The sequence below is a fragment of the Canis lupus genome, chromosome 5 (assembly GCF_011100685.1).
Source record: "Canis lupus familiaris isolate Mischka breed German Shepherd chromosome 5, alternate assembly UU_Cfam_GSD_1.0, whole genome shotgun sequence".
Taxonomy (NCBI): Eukaryota; Metazoa; Chordata; class Mammalia; order Carnivora; family Canidae; genus Canis; species Canis lupus.
The window spans coordinates 28,608,870-28,633,249 of NC_049226.1; the positions used below are offsets into that span (position 1 = coordinate 28,608,870).

Sequence of the window (24,380 nt, forward strand, 5' to 3'; positions counted from 1 at the left end):
TGATCTTAGGGAGAAAGTATTCAGTCCTTTACTATTAGGTTAGCTACACCTTTTTCAGGATGCCATTTATCTGGTTGACAAGGTCCATTACTCTAATCCCAAATGGCTGAAAGGTTTTATCATGACTGGATGGTGACTTTGGTCTAATGCCCTTTCTGTATCTCCTGAGATAATCATATAGTATTTATTAGTTTATTAAAATGATAAATAACATTGTTTTTTAAATTCACCCTAACATATCCTTCGAAAAAAACCCACTTAGTCAGAATGTATTATCCATTTTTATATTTTGTTTAACTTAATTTCTTAATATCTTGTTAAGAAGTTCTGGGTCTATGTTGAAAAAGAAAATTTATCTGTAGATTTCCTTTATTATGACATCTTTGTTAGCTTTTACTATCAGGCAATGCTAATCTTGGTAAGTACAGGGAAATATTGCTGCCTCTTCTATTTTTTCTGGAAGGGTTTACACAGAGTTAGTATTATTTCTTCCTTAAATATTTATTAGATTTTGGCAGTGAATTCTAGGAGCTTTCTTCCCCACAAGGGAAGGTTGGTAACAAATTCAAATTCTTTAATAGACAGTATAGGATATCTATTTCTTCTTGAATGAGCTTTAGTAGTTTGTATCTTTCAAGAAATTCATACATTTCATCAAAATTGTTGAATTTATGAGCATAAAGTTGTTATAAAATATCCCATTATACTTTTAATGTCTGTAGAAACTCTAGTGATGTCCTTTGTCTTATTCCTAACACTGGTAACTTCTGAGTTTTCTCTTTATTTCCTCATCTTTCTTTAGGATGATTTACATAAAGCTTATATTTTCATCTTATGTCCTATATTGCCTTTTATGTGTAACTCTGTGATATTATTTTATTTTTATGGGTTGCTCTAGGATTTATAGTACACACCTTTACCTTACTACAGTCTACCTTCAAAAAACAATAAATGTTAAGTGATATTAATAAAACTCCAAATGATATTAATAAAACTTCACATATGGTATGAAAGTCTTACAACACTGTACTTCCACTTCTGCTTGCTAAATGAATAAAAAAGGATAGGGGAAGAAGAAACTCTGGAGTTAAAATATCTGCTAGAAAGAAAAAGTGTATGTTCTCTTATGATGCACATGCACAGTATTAAGTGAGGGATACTGAAGGAGAATTCAAGATACTAGAGTCTGGACATATGCAAGCCCCCTTGTTCTGACATAAATCAAGAGGAACTGATTTCCATTTGTAAGTGTACCTAATAAAATTCTGATTTAAGTGAAGATAGAGCTGAGGAGGTGGGGTACTGCCATCCTAGTATTTGATAAACATTTGGAGAGGAGTATATGGAGCTCAGAGTTCACAAAGGTGATAAGGGTCTCTTGTAACAAAGGCCACTAGGCAGCTGCATGATAGAATTAATCAGCTACTTAGTGATGGATGAAGGAAGTGGGAGGATGGACACTGATGTATGAAACACAGTACCGGGACTGCAGTATGGGCTCTGATGCTTTATAGGGTAGCATCTCTTTTCAGCTTTAGTTTTCTGATCTAAGTGATGGGGCATGATGAGAGTATAGCACAGGGGTGCTCTGAACTGGTAAAGTGTTACATAAAACATAAGCTAATATTTTATTCTAATGGAAATATGCAAATCACTCACCATTAAAAATCATTTAGATAAAATAGTTGATGACTTTTTAAAGCACTGTGTGCATGGAGGAAGATAAATTTTAAAAGAGGGAGCATTTAAGAAAAGATGGGGGTTTCCCAAAGCATTTTATAAGAATAAGCATCTTTTCTTTTTCAAGATTTAAAGACCAATGATGGAGGTGGTCACAAATACTGACAAGTGGAGTGGGGAGGGCTGAAAGGTGATGTGGCATGTGCTTCTGCCAGTCTTTATGGGAATTCTGACTGCATTTCTAAAACCTTGGCCTGCATCAGAACCATCTTAAGGGACTGATAAAATACAGGCTGCAGGGTAGCAGAGTTTGATTCAGTCAGGGGTGGGGCCCAAGAATTCACACTACCAAGTTCTTGGGTGATATGGATGTTCCTGGTCTGGAGACCACACTGTGAGAACCACTACTAAAAAGAAGACCATGCTAGAGAAAGGAGTGAAAGAAAAAAACTGTTCAGCAGAGGAGAGCCTAACCCTTAGACATCTTGAAGCCATACAGTAAACTCTGTATGTATATATGTGCATATCTGAATAGGGCGTTGTTCAGCAAGAGAGATGAAATGATTTTGTATTGTATCTTTCAAATTTTTATCTTTTAAATTATAATTTAAAGCCTATGTCCACAATAGCCAAACTGTGGAAGGAGCCTCAGTGTCCATCAAAAGATGAATGGATAAAGAAGATGTGGTCTATGTATACAATGGAATATTACTCAGCCATTAGAAATGACAAATACCCACCATTTGCTTCAAAGTGGATGGAACTGGAGGGTATTATGCTGAGTGAAATAAGTCAATCGGAGAAGGACAAACATTATATGGTCTCATTCATTTGGGGAATATAAAAAATAGTGAAAGGGAATAAAGGGGAAAGGAGAAAAAAATAAGTGGGAAATATCAGAAAGGGAGACAGAATATGAAAGACTCCTAACTCTGGGAAACGAACTAGGGGTGGTGGAAGGGGAGGTTGGCGGGGGGTGGGGGTGACTGGGTGACAGGCACTGAGATGGGCACTTGACAGGATGAGCACTGGGTGTTATTCTGTATGTTGACAAACTGAACACCAATAAAAAATAAATTTATAAGAAAAAAAAAAAACGCAGCTAGTTGAAAAAAATAAAAAATAAAGCCTATGTCCAAATACGTAAGAGTAACAATTAACAGTATTGTTCTCTTTAATAAATTACAGTAACTTTTTACAAAAAAAAAGTTTTAGATTACCAGAAACTACCAAAGAAATAAAAAAGTCATAATTCTCTCAAAGAAAATTTTTACAACAGTCATGTCAGACACAGTAAAGAAAATGTCAAGTACTGAACTATTTCCTAAATTACATTAAATCCTATTACTTAATACAGAACTTGTCACATTCAAATGTAATAAAACATTAAATTTTTATCTTGAAATAAATGGGATAGTACTTGATTCACAATTTTTGGTAAAGCCATTGGAAAGAAAATGTCAGAAACTATTTTATGGATCTTGTCTCAGTGAAGGTCAGCCAGTCTCAGGTGAGTCTCACCAGAGACCCAGAAAACATCTCTAGAGACACTCTCATGGTATGTTTTGCAAAACATGCTTTCATCCTTGGAAAGAATCAACCAATTTGTTCTCATGCAAATTATAGAAATACTTCAAAAATAGTGATATTTTAGAGGCTGTATTTCTCAATTCAAAGTGTAATATATCAAACTTAGTTTAATACATTAATAATGAGATTGTCTACATCTTAAATACACTGTTATTAAGAAATTGTCAGGCCCTGGTGCTATGCCGAATATAGAAACACTGGGCAGAACTTACTGAGTCAGGGGAAGAGAAAGAGGTAATCTTGAAAATTAAAAATCTATGACCTCTTTACAAAATGCCATCCCTTGATCTTACTCATGGAAAATGTTTCATATAATAAATCCCATTTAACTCTTTATCTTTCATTATGGTCTACTAAGCCACATTACAATACAATCATAAAAAATGATTTCTTTCTTTTCAAGTGTTTATGCCAAAGACCACCCAGATAGTTTATAGCAGAAGCAAAACAAGAAGCCAGTTTTGCTGATTACCTTTCCTATTTTTCATTAACATCACATACAACCCTCTTGAACTACTCTATGCTATGCTCTAACTGCTCTTACTGTGATGAGTAAACAGTAACTCATGATATCCCTACTTTTATAAACTAATTTTGTAGTTATCAAAAAGCCACTTTTTATATAATAAAGTTCTCCAACAGTAACAATAACAAAAGCAATTAACATTTAGAGGGTGCTTGCTTTGTAGCAAGCACTTTATCTATGATTTAATTTTCATACCAATCCCAAAAGAAAGAGGTTTACCTGGCCTGCCCAAGTCACACAGCTATTAGGTGGCAGATAGACCTATTTCGCAGGCTACATTCTTGGCCGTTTTGCAACGTTACTTCTACATAAAAATATTCTTATTGCCTACAGCATTTAATCACAACACCTTTTCTTTCTTTAAAAACCTCAAAATATGATCTAAGCTTATATTTCTATATTTCATTGTATCCAAGTCCCAGTGAACTTACAGTCTCTACACAAGTCATGTTCTTCTAGCAGGTGTTATTCTCCTCCTAGACTTAATTCAACTGTAATTAAAAATAATACCATACATTTTGCCCTTAGACAGCAAGTAGCTGGGATTTTAAAGAAATATACTCTCATGAAAATTTATCTTTTGGTAAATTTAAATCATTTATATGTATTATGCAACCAGACCTGTCAAGGTTCCTGACTCTACAATTCCTCTGACTCTGTCTAAGTGAGTTAACACCACCTGTGTTGGGATCCTCACAGTAGAATGAAGGTAACAGGAGCACTATCTTGTATTGTCAATGTGGTGTTTACACAAATTAATTAATGTAAAGTTCTTCAGAGCTCTTACAATCCTTTCAAGATATCCTTGAAAAGCCAAGGAGCTTTCATGATAGACAATATATCTACTTTAAATTAAAAAGATCTTTAAATGCAATACACAATGCTAAGCTGAGATTCTCTTACAAGGTAAAGGAAAAAGGAACATAAGATTGCCAGAGTATGCCTTTTTGTTTATGCAGAAAAGGCATGAATATTGTACTGCGAGTCTCTGCCCCCCCCCCCCCCAATCTATATGTTGAAACCCTAATCCACAATTTGATGATACGTGGAGATGAGGCTTTGGGGAGGTAATAGGTCATAAGGGTGGAGCCCTCATTATGGGATTAATGCCCTCCTAAGAAGGGACAGGAGAGAGGTTGATTCCTCTCTCTCTGCTCTGTGCTATGTGAGGACACAGGAAAAAGATGGCTATAAGCAAACCAGGAAGTGGGCCTCATCAGACACCAGATCTACCAGCCATTTGATCTTGGACTTCCCAGCCTCCAGAACTATGAGAAATAAATGTTTACTGTCTAAGCCACTCAATGTGTGGTAATTTGTTATAGCAGCCTGAACTAAGACAGAAATCTTTTTTAATGTAAGATAAAGAAGTTCCAGGAAAACTATCTTTTATGTTCAGAGAAGACTTTAAGTTGACCATCAGAGTTTTTGTTTTGTTTTTATATTGAGAGTAAACAGTGCTGGGGGCAGGAGGAAAACAAAATTCTTTTCTTTCTAAATTCCTATAGAACCCTAGTGAATTTTTTTCCAGATGTAAAGTTCTGTAAGGTTTACAGTCTCCAAAAACTAAAGTAAATGTACGTCAGATACTCCCAGTATCTTTGTTTTTACCAATAGATCTGTAACACATGAATTTTACTGACATTTAAAATGGTTTAATTATTCAGCAAGAGACATATTGATTTCCTTTTCTTCTACTAAAAGTACTTTGATTTTTCACTAGGTAAGCATCCTTTCCTTACTTGGAGTACATGGCATTATAGATGGAGCTGAATCCATCTCTGACTGTTGGGATAGACATTCGGCTGAAGCCCTAGCCCTTTCATGCTTTCATGCTTTGCAAATCCTGCCCAAAGAATGGTTAAAGGACTAGGCATCAAACATAGGCCAAATAGTTTGGATTAAAGCTAATCCTCAAATTTTTGCCTGAATTACCAGGAAAAATGTGTTCTTTCTGTTGGACATAGAGCTCAGAGGATGACTCAGAACACTAGGATACCACCATTTACAGAGGACCTGCCCCAAAGTGACATCAACATGGAATCTGCATATACACACACACACACACACACACACACACACACACATACATACACACAATGTGACTAGATAGGTAGATAAATATCATCATGAGCTGAGGTCCTAATGAAAATTTTAAGTTCTTGCATTAAGCTGACTTAAGGCTGGCTACCCTTGGATCCTCCCACTGTATCAGCCAATGAATTCCTATCTGGCTAAAGCTAGTTTAGCATGGGTTTTCCGTCACTATTAACTGTAAGACCTGACAACTGTATATACAGCAAAAGAGTCACTTAAGATAATGAAATAAAAACATATATTTCATCTCAGCTTACCTTTTGGTTTAATAAAGCACTGGCCAACTTCTGGACTTCGGAACTCAGTAAGGTAGTTCCTCTAATGACTTTGCTGAGAGCAGCAAGAGACTGGTGAATACTTTGTACTAAGCGAATGGCATTAAATTGTTCCAGAATGATGAATGACAATATTGGAGATCCTTGTCGATCATTAGGAGGAGACACCTTCTGATGAATCAGGTTGGAATTCTAGAAGAATAAGTCATATCATACTTACTGAAAAGCAGCACAATCACTGACCCAAACACATTTCCAAAGTTATTAAAATTCCTTGCCCACTCCATTTTGAAATACTGCTGCTCCAGAGTGGCCAAGCTTATTGCATCTGTAAATAAGAGACCCCCATCTGGGTGGCACGGGGGTGGGGGCTGAGAGAGGGAAGCCACACTGGAAAGTGGTGGTCACTACAGCAGAAGTGGAAAGAACGGCAGTCTGTAAGCCAATGCAAGGAGAGCAGAACAGCTACACTAGGCAGGAAAAGAGAAGAAATCGTGGCTTCAAAATAAAGTGTGAATAGTTATTTAATTCAGCCTGAAAATTCCCTGTCTGTAAATAATGGAAGCATACTATAGATCTTATACTCAGGATCATTGAATATTCTATCTTAGTGCATATTTCTACATCTATACTTTAACAGAGATTCTGACACATGGATTTCTAGGATTTTCCAAATTAGTAAGAATTCAAGGAATGGGAGTTGTTTCTAAAGAGCTTATATGGTTTAAGAGAAAAAAATTTACCTTCAATAATATTATAGAAGTGTCAAAATACAATCAAGAGATAAATATGGGAAGTCCTTTTCTCCTACCTACTATCTGTTATCCTAATTTTCTTTATATACTCTACTTACAATCCTAGTTAAGGACCCTTTCTCTTTGCTTTAATGGTTGTCACATTCATATATTCCATGAGAGCACAGTCTTGTTCATCTGTTTAGCATGATAAATAATAACATGATGACCTAGCATGGATACTGCCATTAAATATCACCATTAAGTAACTTTTATTGGCTTAAGATGTGATATCAACAATCCTCCCATCACCTTCACCTGTAGATTCCATCCCAAGAGACCACTGCTTTTGCTCATCCATGAGAAGCAACTCCTCATCCGTTCAAATCTGATCACGAGATTGCAGCCCATCGGCCCCGTCCCCAGGCTCCACTTACTTCTGATTCTAGTTCTTTTGCTGCTTCCACCCTATCTGTGGCAACTTCCTCCCCTAACATGTTGAATTCCTTCAAAATAATCTATGCGGTCTGGAATCAACATCGTCCCAAATTCCTACCATGTTGGTATTTTGATTCATTCTCATGAATCACAACGTTCTTAATGGCATCTAGAATGTTGAATCCTTTCAATTTACTTTGCCGACATCCATCAAAGAAACCACTATCTAGGGTAGCTATAGTTGTACAAAATGAATTTCTTACTTGAAAGTCAGAATGACTCCTCAATTCATGGGCTGCAGAATGGGTGTTGTGTTAGCTGCCACAGAACAATGCTAATCTGGTTGGTCATCTCCAGTAGAGCCCTTGGGTGACTGGATGAGTTGTCAGGGAGCAGTAATACTTTGAAAGAAATCCTTTTTCTGAGCAGTTGGTCTCAACAGTGGACTACTCAATAAACCATGTGTCAACAGTTGTGCTCTTATCCAGGCTTTGTTGCCCTGTTTCTAGAGCACACGCAGAGTATGGAGCATCCTGTGTAGAGGCCCTGAGAATTTTCAGAGTCGTCAACGAGCACTGAAAGTCACCAGCTACATTAACAAAAGAGACACATTCGGGTGACTGACTTTCTACCACTCCTCTTGGATCCATAATCTAAGAAAACAGTTCTCTGTACTAAACTTTTTAAAAGGTTGACTTAGGAAAGCATCAAAAATGCTTAAAATTCAAACATAGGTCAAGTAGGGACTATGGTTTAGAGATGTGCAGTGTAAAATGTAAAGTGAATTTCAGACAATGAGAAAAGAATGTAAAATATCACATTAATAATGCTTTACCTTGATTGCATGTTGAAATGCTTATGTTTTGGATATATCAGGTGACATAAAATATATTATTAAAGTGAATTTCACTTGTATCCACTTATTTAAATGTGGCTGCTAGAACATTTAAGATGATATCTATGGCTCCCATCTGGTTTCACATCATATTCCCAACACACGGTCCTGCTCTGGAGACTTATCACATAAAATGCTGTATGTTCAGCAATAAGAACAAAAGCACAGAAAAAAATATATAGTACAGTCTTAAAAGTGATTAATAAAAGATGAAAAAGCATTGTGAAGGAAAAAAAGAAAGCAAAATGTACTACATCAGCTGTGGTAAATTAATCAGTGGAAAAAGTATAACATTGTAGGAAATAGCAAAGTATACTGTAGTATAGATTATATACTATAGTCATAGTCCACTTCCTCAAGGTCTTCACAAACACCTCATAAATATTCATGTCAAGTAACTAATTATAAAAATAAATGCAGCTATTGTACACAACCTAAAAATGAAAAAAATTTATAGCAACAGCAATGTTAGTTATAATCTTAAGACAAAAAACTTGAATAACATTTTAAAATTATATATACATATGTAAGCTAAAAATCACCATGAATAACATGCAGCATGATTTTTGGTGAAACTAGCAAGGGATTATATAGTTTTATCTTTAGTCAGATGATTAATACAAGAAAAGCCTTTTCTAATGACTAAATACAAATGAGTAAATTGTGTTCCTTTGAAGGATGGCTTTGACATTTTAAAGTTCATCTTGTCATTAAAAAGCTAAGTGTATTCAGAGAAAATCATTAAGTGATTATGGAACTGCTGGGGGAAAAGGTTATGGATATTATTAAGCAAGGAGTATCTTTTGATCACAAAAAACTACCCTAATTTGGTATAATGTAGGTGTGAATCCAGGATTTCTGTGTTTTAACTGAAATTATTTTCAAGTGGGATACTGTTTCAGACTTAAGTAAGACAGATGACATATAGAAGTGTTGTTTTGTTTTTAATAGAGATTTCAGAAAATGTTTTTTCTGAGAGAATTTTTGTCATGAGAAGAAATTCTGAAATTCTAGCATTGATTAGGCCAGAGTTGCAAGCTTTTCCGTAAAGATCCAGAAAGGAAATATGCCAGGCTTTGTCACAATTACTCAACCACACTGCTGTAGCACAGAATTGGATGCAGACAGTCTACAAATAGGCCATGCAGCTGGGTTTCAATAAAACTATTTCTAGAAAATGAGGGCAGGTCACATGTGTCCCTCAGGCTGGCCAAGCTCTCAGGGACACTGTCATTATTCAATGTGTTACAGAGATTCATGTACTGGTCCTTTCCAGATCTGCAATGCAATGAAATTAGTAAGATTATGGTCTCTGTGTATATTTGCACATGGCTTATAAAACAGTGATCAACAACCAAAGGATTTTCCCCTCCTGGTCATATGATCATGTCTTGGTTCGAGATGTTTTTTCTGTGATAAGGAAGATATTAAAAGACTCAACATACAATCATTTTAAAAAACAAAAAAGGAAACGAGAAACAGAAAGAAAGGTAGGTGTTAGTGAAGGGAATATAAGGGAAGGGAGAAGAAGTGTGTGGGAAATATCAGAAAGGGAGACAGAACATAAAGACTCCTAACTCTGGGAAACGAACTAGGGGTGGTAGAAGGGGAGGAGGGGGGTGGGGTTGAGTGGGTGATGGGCGCTGAGGGGGGCACTTGACGGGATGAGCACTGGGTGTTATTCTGTATGTTGGCAAATTGAACACCAATAAAAAATAAATTTATTATAAAAAAAGACTCAACATACAATCATTTTAAAAAACAAAAAAGGAAACGAGAAACAGAAAGAAAGGTAGGTGTTAGTGAAGGGAATATAAGGGAAGGGAGAAGAAGTGTGTGGGAAATATCAGAAAGGGAGACAGAACATAAAGACTCCTAACTCTGGGAAACGAACTAGGGGTGGTAGAAGGGGAGGAGGGGGGTGGGGTTGAGTGGGTGATGGGCGCTGAGGGGGGCACTTGACGGGATGAGCACTGGGTGTTATTCTGTATGTTGGCAAATTGAACACCAATAAAAAATAAATTTATTATAAAAAAAGACTCAACATACAATCATTTTAAAAAACAAAAAAGGAAACGAGAAACAGAAAGAAAGGTAGGTGTTCTATATGGATTACAGAAAACGGGGTAGTATCTTCATTTCCATGGGGTAGAAATTTTACTTTTGCCCTCCAGGAACTCTTCATTCTTCTTTAGATAATCATTTCTTACTATCTCTTTGGGGCAGAAACAGCCTCTCCTAAGTCTTAGTCCATATGGTTCTATAAGAGTTTACTCAACTCCGTTGGAGAAACTAGTATGTGACTTAAAGCTTCACTAATATGAGCACTCCATTCTCCCAAGCACAGTGACTGGTTCAGGGACAGGCACACCACCAACCAGACAGAACCCAAGCCAGTGAGAATTCTGATGGGTCTTCTGATAAAGAGGCAACTGTTTTCACCAGACTTGAACCTAAGAGATCCTGAGGTGGAGAATAGGTGTAGCCATTCTGTGATGATGGGTGAGATAGCTCTTTTATAGTTTATATATGTTACATTCTACCATAGATAGATGATAGATAGATGTATTCCTAATCAGAATGGTGAAAAGTTTGACATATCTGCATTAAATTATGTCTCTCCAGAAGTGGATTTCTGACGAGAGAAGAAGAAAGCAACAAAAAAGGCAATAGTACTATCCATTTAGTAAGTTCAAAGGGGAGAACAATCTATAAAATTCTTGGTATCCCACAACCCAGCAATTGCACCACTAGGTATTTATCCCAAAGATACAGATGTAATGAAACAAAGGGGCACCTGTGCCCCAGTGTTCAATGTCCACAGTAGCCAAACAAAGGGGCACCTGTCCCCCAGGAGCAATGTCCACAGTAGCCAAACTGTGGAAGGAGCCATGATGTCCATGGACAGATAAATGGATAAAGAAGATGTAGTGTATATATACAATGGAATATTACTCAGCCATCAGAAAGGATGAATACTTACTACTTACATTGATGTGGGTGGTACTGGAAGGTATTATGCTGAGTGAAACAGGTCAATCAGAGAAAGAAATTATATGATTTTATTCATGTGGAATTTAAGAGACAAAACAGAGGAATATAGGGGAAGGGAAGGAAAAATAAACAAGATGAATAAGAGAAGGAGACAAACCATGAGAGATACTTAATCATAGAAAACAAACTGACAGTTGCAGGAAGGAAGGGGGTTGGAGGATGGGGTCACCAGGAGATGGGCATGAAGAAGGCATATGATGTCATGAGCACTGGGTGTAATACACAACTGATGAATGATTGCACACAACATCTGATACTATGATGTACTGTATGTTGGCTAATTTAATTTAAATTAAAAATAAAAAGAATTCCTGGCATCCCATTTCCCAGGACACCTGGCTGCTTTGTCATTTTATTTTATTGTACCTAAAGCCAGTTATTAGTAACAAACAGAGCTTAACCTAAACTTGGTAATGGCTATTTCCAGGATCATGCCAAATTACCAAATGGATCAAAGGATACCAAAGCAGTCATGTTTTCATGCTCATTTCATTTAGTTTAGGTACAACTGAATGTGTATGAACTGAGCAAGCAGAGCTCAACTGGGCTAAGTGTGCACTGATTACCCAATAAACTGTTTAAACCACACGTGTGGAAGAACTAGAACGAAGGCAGAACTGCTGGTGATAAGTAGAGCAAGCAAAGTCAAGACTGAAGAGGGTGAAGGTAGTATTTTGAACTGCTGTGCTGAAGCTGATGCAAACTATTGTATCTTCTGAAAAGAAAACTGAGAGGAAGCTAGGGAGTGCCAATAAAAAAGGAGCTTTTGTTTTAAATATTTACATGCCTCAACAATTTCATGGCTTTTATGTAGAATACTAGAATATTAACAAACAGCAGACCCAGCAGTCTCCCCAGGGAGAAGTCTCGGCAGATGTCATTGGAAGGAGCACCTTCAGCTCTGTAGATTCTATCCCTTTGTTCTCTAACAGCCATTTCCCCTCAAAGTTGGGGATGTAGCATAAAATGGCATATTAATAAAACCATTGCTTTTACTTCCGGGAAAGTATCTTTCATAGGCTCTGTACTCCACGATGTGGCTGGAGGGGAGCTCTCAAGGGAGGCGGTCACAGCAGTCTCACACTGGGAGACGTAATGGGACAGAATGACTAAGTCTCGAGTAGGGACAATGTGCCAGGCACCCCGTACGTTTCCATACAAAGCTATTCTGTTATATGTTAATAGTTTCAGCAATAGAGAAAACAGAGAAGAGTGGATCATGAATGATAACAAATGCAGTGAATTTGAAATTTTTGTTTAAATGTACCCATGATGAACAAATAGCTTTTCTTCAATGCGCTCCTGAAAGTGGCATGCTATGTGTACAGTGACTCACAGAGTGCTTGTGTGCACACCTGCGGTTTCAAGTCTGACAAGAGCCCAATATTCTGGTGAGCGAGTGAGCTGGTTCATGACAGTGAGGCTGAAGGGACACTCAGGTTCCAGTGGCGATGCAATGAGAAGAAACCATCCCAACTCTGCGTCACACATTGAAAACATGAGGAAACCATCACTGGAAGGACACATGCAACTTACTTTACAACTGCCCAAAGTAAGAAATAGAGAATCCCAGCTTCTGTTCTTAGCAAAGACACTGCTGAAATGCCAAGCATATTCTTAAATACACCCATATGCAACCTTGAGAGGAGAACAAAGAATTATTCAAACAATTAAGTGCTGAGTATTCCATTTTATCTTTATTAATTTCATGATGAATGTAGACTTAAGTATTCTGGAGTAGAGATAATTATTTATTAATTACTTCACAGTATATAATAGCTGTGTTGATACTACCCTTACCCCCTGCCCAAGGCCTGACCTTTAGGGTGGTTAGCTGAGAGCCAGAGCAATTATCCTGTACAAACAGCCAGATGCCCTGTGGGCAAGGTGTACAGGGTGGGGAGAGGTGATAATGCTCTCCTTATAAAGATGAAGGAGGCAGCCTTCATGTTCTAGGAAATGTAACGGGCTTGAATTCTAACATTGTGGTGTGTAAATAAAATCTCTCCAGAAGCCACGATATCTAAAAGGTGACTCCAAGTTTGCTTTACTCCTCTTGACTTGTAAAAATTCAGGGAGACGATGCTCTGGTCTCTCCAGTACCTTGGGCCTTAGGAACTTAGTCAGGGTCTACCCTCTGGCCTTCTCAAGGAAAAATATAGTTTTATTATCCTTTCTGATCAGAGCAATTAACTAGACAAATGGCTAAAATGTAATTTTCATGGTGTGTGAAGAGTCACACAAGACTGGGGCTTTTTATGGTAACACTGAGAAATCAAAAAAGGTTTTTTATTTTTCCACAATAAGAGTGAGAAAATGCAAGCAGGCCACGAATTTCACTGGTTCCAGAAAACCTGAGCTTCTGCATTGTAAATATGGGGTTGTGAGATCAGAGATCAAGCAAGTCCAGAATCTGCTCAAGGTGGAGAGGTTAGAGAGCCCATGGAAATGAAATCCCGAAAGGTAACACTCTCAGTAGAAGAGTGAAATAGAAAAAAAAAAAAAAAGAAGAGTGAAATAGAAATAAACCTTCACTTTGGTCCCAAGGACAAGTAGGGAAATCTCGGACATTAAAATTTGGTATAACTGGAGTAGGGAGTGTGGGCGTAGGACCCTCTTCTCAAAAATAATCATCACAATTGGAACTTTAATGTTAGTTTGTATGTACTACTTTGGAAGTTCTAATGAACTTCAAGAAGATAATTTATATTATTCTAGACCAGGGTATCTCAGAGTATTTGAAGCGCCATGATCCTGACCCTGACCCAAACCCAAACCAATCCTACATTCTAAATTGAATGGCAGAAAAATTTTTATTGTAGGCTACAAATAATTCTTTTAGGTGAAGTTACCAAAATAATTAGCAACTCATAGCTTAAAACAAAAACAAAAACAAAAACGAAACAAAGAAAAAACCCAAACTACTGTATAAGTGAGTAGGCATGCTATCAAGTTATCATACACAACATAGAAAAGAATCAAATCTACAAAGACTTCAGATATTGGAATATCACACACAAAACGGAACAATTACGGTAAATGTTTCTAGAACTGATAAACAATCTTAAGCAGATTTGGCAAAGAAAGAAAACTTTTTTTTTATTTTTAATTTTTTTCACTTTAATTTTTAAAAATGTTTTTTACATATTTTTTAATTGGAGTTCAATTTGCCAACATATAGCATAATACCCAGTGCTCATCCCATCAAGTGCCCCCCTCAGTGCCCATCACCCAGTCACCCCCACCCCCTGCCCACCTCCCCTTCCACCACCCCTAGTTCGTTTCCCAGAGTTAGGAGTCTCTCATTGTCTGTCTCCCTTTCTGATATTTCCCACTCATTTTTTCTCCTTTCCCCTTTATTCCCTTTCACTATTTTTTATATTCCCCAAATGAATGAGACCATATAATGTTTGTCCTTCTCTGATTGACTTATTTCAATCAGCATAATACCCTCCAGTTCCATCCACGTCAAAGCAAATGGTGGGTATTTGTCATTTCTAATGGCTTAGTAATTAATATTCCATTGTATACATATACCACATCTTCTTTATCCATTCATCAGAAACAAAACTTTTAAAAATTAAAAAATATATAATTAAAAAGTAACACTCCAATACTAGATTAGATTTAGCTGAATAGAGAGTGAACTGGAAGGCAGATGTATGGAGTTTATTGAGAATACAGCACAGAGACAAAGGGAAGTGGGAAGTAAGAGAAGTAGGAAACAGGATAAGTAAAGACCAGAGGCAGGTCTGTACCTAATCAGTTTCAGAAGAGAGGAAGCTTAAAGCAGAGGGTTCCACTGACTCTGCCCTGCTGGTGAGCAACAGCAATCGAAGTTCAAAGAAGGCATCAAGTCTTAAGCAAGACCTAAAAATGAATGAATTAAAGACATAAAGAAAACAAAGCCACACCGAGTCTTAGTAAAACTGCAGAAAATGAAGACAAAGAGATCTTAAAAGAAGTAAGAAAGTAAAGAGAAGTCAAAGGAGCAAAGAGGGACTTGTCAGCAGCAAGTAGAGAAAGGAGAGTAGAATGATCTCAATCTACCTTCAATATAATGAGAGAGAGTAACTGTTAACACAGGAAAATATACATGTAAACAACAGAGGATATGTGAAAGGCATTTTCAGAGAAATAAGAACTCAACTTACCAACGGAGGACTTTCTCTGCACTTCAGGCAGAAGGGAAGGGGCAGTAAATGCTCATACCTGAGATGCCAAAAGGAATAAGACAGTGGATGTGGGGGAAGACCCAACCAGCATGAAGGGAAAACCACCCCAAGGCTGAAAGGTGGGGGCCATGCATCATGTCCTAAGCTTCTTGGATTCTCTTCCACGTAAATAAATAGATTTATGTTAACTTCAATAAGGTAAGTGGAGACAATGAAATATCACGGGAAAACAAGAAATCATACATGATTTGTAAACTGTGAAAATATCAGAGAAAACTATTAGTCCAAAGGAAGATAAAGGCATGAAAAAAAAAAAGGTAGGAAAAATGCAAAACATAACAGTATAAAGTAATCCAAATTAGTGTAAACAGACTGAAGGATCCACCAAAAGATTAAACAGAAGCCACCAAAAATAAATAAATAAATAAAAATTAAAAAAAAAATAAACAGAAGCCACCTGTAGGCTCCTTACAAAATACCCACATAAAAACAGATTCAAAGCTGAGAGCAAAAGTGGGAAATAAGATACATCTAGTCAATTGTAACAGAAAGCTCATACAGACTTACTAGTATCAGAAGAAAAACACTTTAAGAGCTAAAGAAAATTACAATAATGAAGGTTCAACCTATCAAGGAGTTAAGAGTCGCTGGAGGGGTGGGTGAGGGAGTCACTGGGGTATGGGCATGGAGGAAGGCATGTGATGAGAGGAGCACTGGGTGCATCACTGAACTCTATCCCTGAAGCTAATGATAGAGTACAGTTATAGCAGAAATCTACAACTAAAAGGTATCCAGGAAAGCAACTGTGAATAAAATAGCTTAACAGAAGATGAACTCATAATGGAATGTAGAAAATATTTAAAACTGTGCAATACTGAAAACACAAAAGAAGAATTTGAGGGATACAGTTAAAACAGCAATCCAGCCTTCAGTGCTGAACAAGGAATGAGAGGAGAGGGAATGACTGAAGCAAACCTCCAAACCAAGGAGCAGAAACAGAAGGAAGAGCAAAAGAAACCATACCCTGTTCCTGCAGAGGAGATACCCTAGTTCAGCTACATCAACCCACTTTTCTCTTCTCTCTGTGTAGCTCTTGAGATGCTGAGGCTGACTCTGCAAATGGATAGACAGCTCCTCAGCCAGCTGACCTCTTGGGAGGTCATGCCACCTGGAACTTCTAGAGGGGCTCAGTCCTCCCTGCTGGCTTGGCTTCTCCTGGGGATGCTCCCAGCAGCAGGGGCTGTGGGGGCTCTGCAGAGGGACCTCCACCCCCAGGAGGAAGTGCTCTCCTGGGTCCGAGCCTGGCTCTCCTGGGTCAAGTCCCACTGAGTCTGAGTCCCACTCCGGGCTCCCAGCTCCAAGGCGGGTGCTCTCCAGGGTGCTCCAGGTACTGACCACCTCAGCCTCTTCCCCCTTTGTCCTCTGGCTTGATAGAAGGTCCTCTTTTCCTGCACCTATCTGTTCCCAATTCTTCCTGTTGGAGTTTTTCTTGGCCCTGCAACATCTGTATAACCAATTCTCTGTATTAAATCATCTGCTGAAATACCTTGGGTGTTTTTCTACTTTGCCAACAGGCATGCCACAGGCAGAATGTAAGTTACTATAAATTACATCCTTGGTGTGATGGAAAGGAAGCAAACCAGTCAGAGGGGTGGGGAGAGAGCGGTGGTGCATAAAGCTTTACTAGGGACTAAATTCCAAGGGAAATCTTTCACCTAAGACTGAGACAAGGGGTTAAATGTGATGAGTTTTAGATGTTTCAGAAAACAAAAACAAAAAAAAAAAATGAAACAGCTCTAAGAACAATTGAGAAGTGTTTATTCAACAAAGGTGTATATTACAGATATGTTCCCAACCTTAAATTTTCTAAAACCAGGACATAGTAATCATATTTTATATGATTTCACCTTAATTAAAAAGGAGGAAAACCGAGCAACAATCTGAGAAGAGATAACGTAAAAGATATTTTTAGTTTAAGAATGGAAGTACTAGTCCTATTGTTTATTCTAGCACTCTCCATTTTAATTTTATTTAATTGCAATTCATTCTTTAAAATTAGGCTATCTATACAATCTACTTACCAGTCTGAGCAAAGAAATAATAGTTAATGGATCAACAGGTTACTGTTCAGAAAAAAATCCATCACCTATTTTTCCCCCAACAACTCTATCGGCCTAGAAGAGATGGTTTTATATGTACCTCTTATCATATGAGTAATTTCAGTGAGAACTAATGGGAGTTTTCATGCCCTATAAAGGATATGTAAATTGGTTAGAATATCAGTAATTCTCATCAATTATCACCATCAACCAGGTATTAAAAAGTGATGAGTGGTAACTGGTGTGTAATAAAAAATTTAAAGCATGAACTGACCTTTTAAATGCAAACATGCAGAATATTAAATAAGATTAGGTTTTTATCTGTTATACTTTTCAGTATTTTGCTTGTCAAATTACTAGTTTTCAAATTACTATTTTTCAATAGAAAACCCCAGGAAAAATGTCACAAAAATAAGAGATGTTACTTAATTATGCATCTGAACTATTTAAAAAACGATGTAACAAACTATGGATTAACAAAGTAATGCTAAAATTTATAGTTACACCTTTATATATATATTATATATGTATACAATATATGTATATTTTCCTGAAATAATCACTAATATCATCACTAAAAGTCTAGAGAATCAGCCTCAAACATGAAAGCCTAAATTAATAAAAGATCTTAAATATGGCCATGTTATCAATACTACTAGGGCTTGTTATACTAAGCATTTATGCATGTATGTATGTAAGGGTGGGGAGAAGCAGAGGGAAAGAGAAAGAGAATCTCAAGCAGGCTCCATGCTGGGTGTGGGATGTGAGACTTGATTTTATGACCCTGATATCATGACCTGAACTGAAATCAAGAGTTGTACCATTAACTGACTGAGCCACCCCAGTGCCCCTATACTAAGCTTTTAAAAATCTACAAATCTTTACAGATCTGCGAACAAAAAAATGTTTAATCGATGAAGGGTTCATGTTTTCCAAACCATGTTCACACCTACTTTTTATTAGATCCACACAAGAGTCTTGTGATGATTGATGCTATCTGTGAAATGTCTTGGACGCTTCTCTTACCTATGTTCCCGCTGCCACAATTCCTAGAGGATAAAGTATAAGCTCTCCAGCCAGGTCCTGCTGAAGAGTTCTGATTATATCGCTCGCAACTCTGTCTAAGCACCCTTCATCCCTGGCAGGTTAGAGTAACAAACATGGCAACTCTTCCATCTCTCTGCAATACCACAACTTTTTTTAATCTAGAGAATTTCTTACTCATCATGTAACCTCGCATTCCTTCACCTGGGCTTCTCAAAACATTGTAATACCTGTATTTTTTGAGCATTATTAACAACCCTTAATAACTCGTAGCACTTACGACATAAAGGAACAGCAACAGATACCTGATGAATGACTGAATGGATGAGTAAATGAATACATGAACGCAGAGAAGAGGTTCATGTTCTTTTTATACACACAAAAAAACTAATAAAAAGTTCAGAAGTGATTCAGCTAATGTCCCCTAGCTGTTTAATGGGGAAATATTAGGACCTGGATGACTCCCTAATAACTAATTTCCATAAAGTTATTATTGTTGCTTATATTTAATCTTTAAATTTAACTAGTAATTAACCATAACCTGATAGAAATAATGATGAAAAATTCTAATAAAGGAATGTGATATTGTTTCATTTAGAACATTCATATTCATAAATTTTAAAACTCCTCCCAAATAAGAGAGTTCCTTTGTAGTGATCATTTCTCAAGATATGTATGTGTAACAAATCACGACATTATATGCCTTAAGCTTCACACAATGTTAGATGTCAATTGTATCCCAATAAAGTTGGAAAAAAATAGTAAAATAAATAAATAAATAAATAACCAAAATAAAAAAAAAATAAGAGAGTTCCTATCCCTAATGGCCATCTTAACTTGCCTAGTTTAAAACACTACTTTTATGAGAATTGCTATGCAAGTTATAAATTAATACTCTTGAAACACGGAGAAGGAATTGAGTAACAACAGAGACAGCTTTTGAAAGGTGCTGGGATTTGGCAAGGCCATTACTGGTTGCTAGCATAGTGAGCAGATTTGAGGACATGGAAACCTATAATGGTTTGTTCCTATAACACTCAGATCTGCTTTACTATGGAAGAGGCTTAGAAGGAAGGTTGGATGGATGTGAGCCATGCGGTCAAAATTTTTTTTAAGAAAATTAATGTGGTAATGATAGGAAATATGATTTGAGGAAATATATGTTAGAAGGAGAGTGAAATGTGGAGTTTTCTGCTATAATCCATACGAAGGAACATAAGTCTAAATTATGGCAATGGCTTCAGGAAGGAAATGGAAGAGACAAGACATTGTAGCTTATAAATTATAACAGGATGAAGTGCAAGACACTTGATACATTAATATGGCCACTGTGGATTTAATATAATGGTAACTTTTAAATACTCTATTCATCTTACAAACAAAAGTCAAAATGAAGTTTCAAAAGGTATGCTTGTTTCTGGACAAGATGGCAAACTATCACCCACTCATGAATCCTGTCTTTGACAAAATGAAAAGATACTAAACTATAAGATGGCACACCAAGAATGGTAAATATCTGGGAGACTCTCGTAAATGGGAGAGTAGGTAACCTGCAGCCAAAGACGGTTGGGTACCGAGGTCGGGGCCAGGGGAGGAGGATTTCAGGCTGCTAAGTTATCACAGTGCCCTGAATGGATCATTTACACCATGTCGCCATTTGAGGCTAAAAACAGCAGTATCAAGCGACAGCCATGGACAGCAAGGTGCTTGATGTTACATAGCATGTAGTCTAGCTGCTGTGGGAAACAAGTTACAGTTTTAGTAGAAAGGCTGGCATTGAAATCACAAGCTCCCAGATTACCAAACAGAACAGATACAAAATAAAATGCATACTTAAGAGACAGAATACTCTTAGAAGAAAAACACAAACCAGTTACAAAGAAATAAAAATCATACACAGTGAACCTCTTCAGTAAAATGATGAATGACAATCTTACACCTAAAGGAGCTAGAAAAAAAACAGAACAAACAATCCCAGAACCAACAAAAGGAATATAAAGATTAGAGCAGAAATAAATGATATAGAAACTAAAAAAAAAAAAAAAAAAAAAAAAAAAAAAAAAAAAAACCAGATCAATGAAACCAGGAGTTGGTTCTTTTTTTTTTTTTTTTTTTCCAGGAGTTGGTTCTTTGAAGAGTTTTAAAAAAATTTGATGAACCATTAACCAGATTCATCAAAAGAAAAAAAAAGAAAAAAAAAAGGATGCAAATAAACAAATTCAGATATGAAAAAGGAGAACTGACATCATGGAAATACAAAGGATTATAAAAGAGTATGATGAAACATTATATGCTAACAAACTGGACAACCTATAAGAAATAGGTAAAGTCCTAGACACATATAACCTCCAAAACTGAAACAGGAAGGTATAGAAAATTTGAACCGACGAATTACCAATAGAGAATTTAATCAGTAATCAAAAACTGCCAGAAAAAAAATCTAGGACAAAGTGGCTTTGCATGCAAAGTATACCAAACCTTTAAAGAAGAGTTAACACCTATTCTTTTTAAACTTTTTCTTTTTAAACTATTCCAAAAAAGAGAAGAGGAAGGAAAAAGCATTTGACAAAGTACAATATCAATTCATGATATTGTAGATTTGGAAGGAAAATATCTCAACAGAATAACGGTCTTACATTTAAAAAAATTGCACAGCTGAGGCACCTGGGTGGCTCAGACAGTTAAGCATCTGACTCTTGATTTCGGCTCAGGTCATGATCTCCAGGACCTGAAATTGAGCACTGTGTAGGGCTCAATGCTTTGTGGGGAGTCTACTTGAGGTTTTCTCTTTCTCTGTCCCTCTTCTCCACCCCACTCACAATCTCTCTCAAATAAAAATAAATACATCTTTTTAAAAAATGCACAGCTAACATCATAGTAAATGGTGAAAAACTTAAGGGATTTTTTGCTAAGTTCTAGAATAGGACAAGGATGTCCACTCTCACCACTTTTATTCAACCTAGTACTGAAGTTCTGGCCTCAGCAATTAGATAAGGAAAATAAATAAAAGACATCCAAGTTGGTAAGGAAAAATAAACTTTCACTGTTCGCTGAAGACATGATACTATATATAGTAACCCAAAGGACTCTGTCCAAAAAAAAAAAAGTGATAAATGAATTCAGCAAAGTTGCAGTGCCACTTACAATGGCATTGAGAATAATAAAATACCTAGAAATAAACTTAGCCAAGGAGGCGAAGGACCTCTACTCTGAAAACTTTATGAAACACTGATGAAAGAAATCAAAGATGACTCAGACAAAAGGAAAGCATTCTGTGCTCATGGAATGATTGAACAAATATTGTTAAAATGTCCATACCACCCAAAGCGACAGATTAGAGGTCTGTGTTTAGTCTTGGAGATTTTTCTGTGTCTGTCTCTCTCTCTCTCTCACACCCCTAAGAACTTGAAATTACCTTTCAAAGTGCCTGAGATTGTGCATCAATCCTGTCTTTGAAATGGAAAGTAATCCTTATATTCAATCCAAAAAGATACTGAGGAGTGTTTCACTTGTATGACTTTTTTCCCAACCCACTCATCTGACACCACCTAAGACAACTCTACCTGTCCAGTTGTCCCCAGGGCCATGACTACCTTTTACACAAAAGGAAGTTCAAACGCACTTAGTACCTACAAAAATCAAATACTCCTCTCTCCTAAGATGTGAGTTCTGGCCAACGATTCTCAGTTATACCATCCTGCATTCAAGTTCACTTTACAAAGCTTAAGTAGTTTGTTCTTACCTATTTCTTCTAAAGATTATGATAAAACCAGCTTATGATTCATAAAAGCTGCAAATTAACCCAAAGTGCATGAGCACTATTTCCTTCTTTCTTTAGTTTCAACCAATGTGAATATAGCTCAAAGCCTAAATCCAAATAAAAGTTTTTAAAATTTATAAAATAGAATTTCTTTCTACAAATCAAATCTTCTGAAGGAGAGAGAGAGGATATAATTTCCCTGTACAATAAAGGACTGTGGCACTGGATCCATTTAGCTTACCACAAACCCCCTCCTTCACTCTATTAAAAAAGGGTAAAGACTGAAAACCAACAGTCCGGATCTGAACAATGAACTAGATTCACACCTTTTTCTAGATTCAATTTGATCAACAAATGAATTTTTGGCCTCTATCTGATATAAAACTTACAGTATACTCTTGTGAGCTCCTAACTTGTTCAGCTTCACATGAATAAAAAGCTAAAATTTCTGGGTTTTACATAAGATATTTTGGAATGTCCAGTACCCTATTACTAATTTAACTAAAAAGCAAAAGGTCCATTCGTACCCTCAGCTCATCAATCTAAAAGATTCTGCAAATAATTTTTAAAAAGAGAGAGGGACATCAGTAATTCCTTTGTTAAAAATCATGGATCACCCCTGCTGTGGGCAGCAGGAGGGGTCCCATGTGGAGGCTCCGGGCAGGAGTGATGTCTACACTGTACCTGAAATGAAAAACACTGTCAGTGCCCACAGCCCTGCAGATGGCATCATGAACTCCACCCCACTGCTCCAGTGAAGAGGGGTACCCCTCCCCCTGACCACCATCAGCTCATCCACTGTACGGTGACAGTCCTATCAGGGACAACGCGGTGAGGTGGATCAGGACTGCGCTGTCGAGGTTCCGTCCACGAAACTGACAAGGAAGTACAACCCACAGAAGAGAAACAGAACACGGGGTGTGAACCTAAACAGGCTGACTACCTGCTGAAACAGACAAAGGCACTGGAATCTTGTAATACTCAAAATGCCCAGAGCCCAGTCCAGAATTATTCATTCTGCAAGAACCAGAACCTATTATTCTTTTGAATAAAAGAAGATAGCAGATCCCAACATCAGCATGGCAGTGGAGGCTGGAATTACTGAGCAAGTGTGTAAGTCAGTGACCATACACGAGCCCCTGAGCATCCAGAACGCTAGTGCAGCAAACAGAGATCACAGATTAAGTATTTCCCTCGGACTTTTAAGGAAACCATCAAAATGAAATTCTTTCCCCACCTCCCAGGTCCTTTATTTGTTAGTGGGTCCCTTCTGTTTATTTAGCCCTTTTGCTCAGATCTAAGTCTCAAATTCTTGGAACCTACTCCAGTTATCACAATCTTGACTCTAAGGTTCTCTGCAGGCACTGTCACTACAGAAAGGTAAGTAAGGCAAGTGAACTCATCGTCCCCTCCCCTCAGCCGTGTCCTTTCCTGCACCCTCTGCCACCACTGTATCTGGAGCGGCCGGCACTCAAGCACTTCTACTGAGGAGGCTGTCCTGCTCACCTTTCCGGCTGAAGCATCCTCTCAGAATCATCTGGAAGTCTCTGGCTCCATAAAAAAAAACACGTCCACTGTCACAGTAAGCTTAACTGGCTTTCACCATCTTTTTAAATAAGCCCCCACAAACACAAAAGAGCAGACAATGCACACTGAACCAGCCATGCTGATATGTCTGCATAGCTGACATTATTAGTAAGGAGACAGTTCCTATATTCCAATCCCTTTATTTGCTAGAAATTTCCAGATCTCCATTCCCTGGTTTCCACATGATGCTCAGCAAGTAGGCTCCAGAGCAGAACACATGACTCCATGTCTACCATGGTCCTCACTCTCCATGGCCGGGCTGTGGCCCCACAGGTGCCTAATTTACATTAATCTGAGGCTGGAGGTTGCACACACTTTGGGTGACTTTTCAAAACTCCTTGAAATGAGTGAACAGTTATTTTCCTGTTTGACTCACAATTCCTCTCATCCAGTTTTTCTTTTTCTACTTATGTCTAACAGGAAAAT

The 24,380-nt window shown here is 37.4% G+C and overlaps 1 protein-coding gene across 5 annotated transcripts in view; it reads right to left on the reverse strand.

Moving 5' to 3' along the window:
* DYNC2H1 (dynein cytoplasmic 2 heavy chain 1) overlaps nucleotides 1-24,380 on the reverse strand; it is a 339,419-nt gene that overhangs the window by 80,057 nt on the left and 234,982 nt on the right. For all 5 annotated transcript variants that reach the window (XR_005359403.1, XM_038536341.1, XM_038536343.1 and 2 more), the window contains one exon: nucleotides 6,151-6,360. Coding sequence is in view for 4 of the 5 variants with exons in the window: in XM_038536341.1 (XP_038392269.1) it covers nucleotides 6,151-6,360 (210 nt within the window). In the remaining variant the exon portion in view is untranslated. The remainder of the gene's footprint in view (nucleotides 1-6,150; nucleotides 6,361-24,380) is intronic.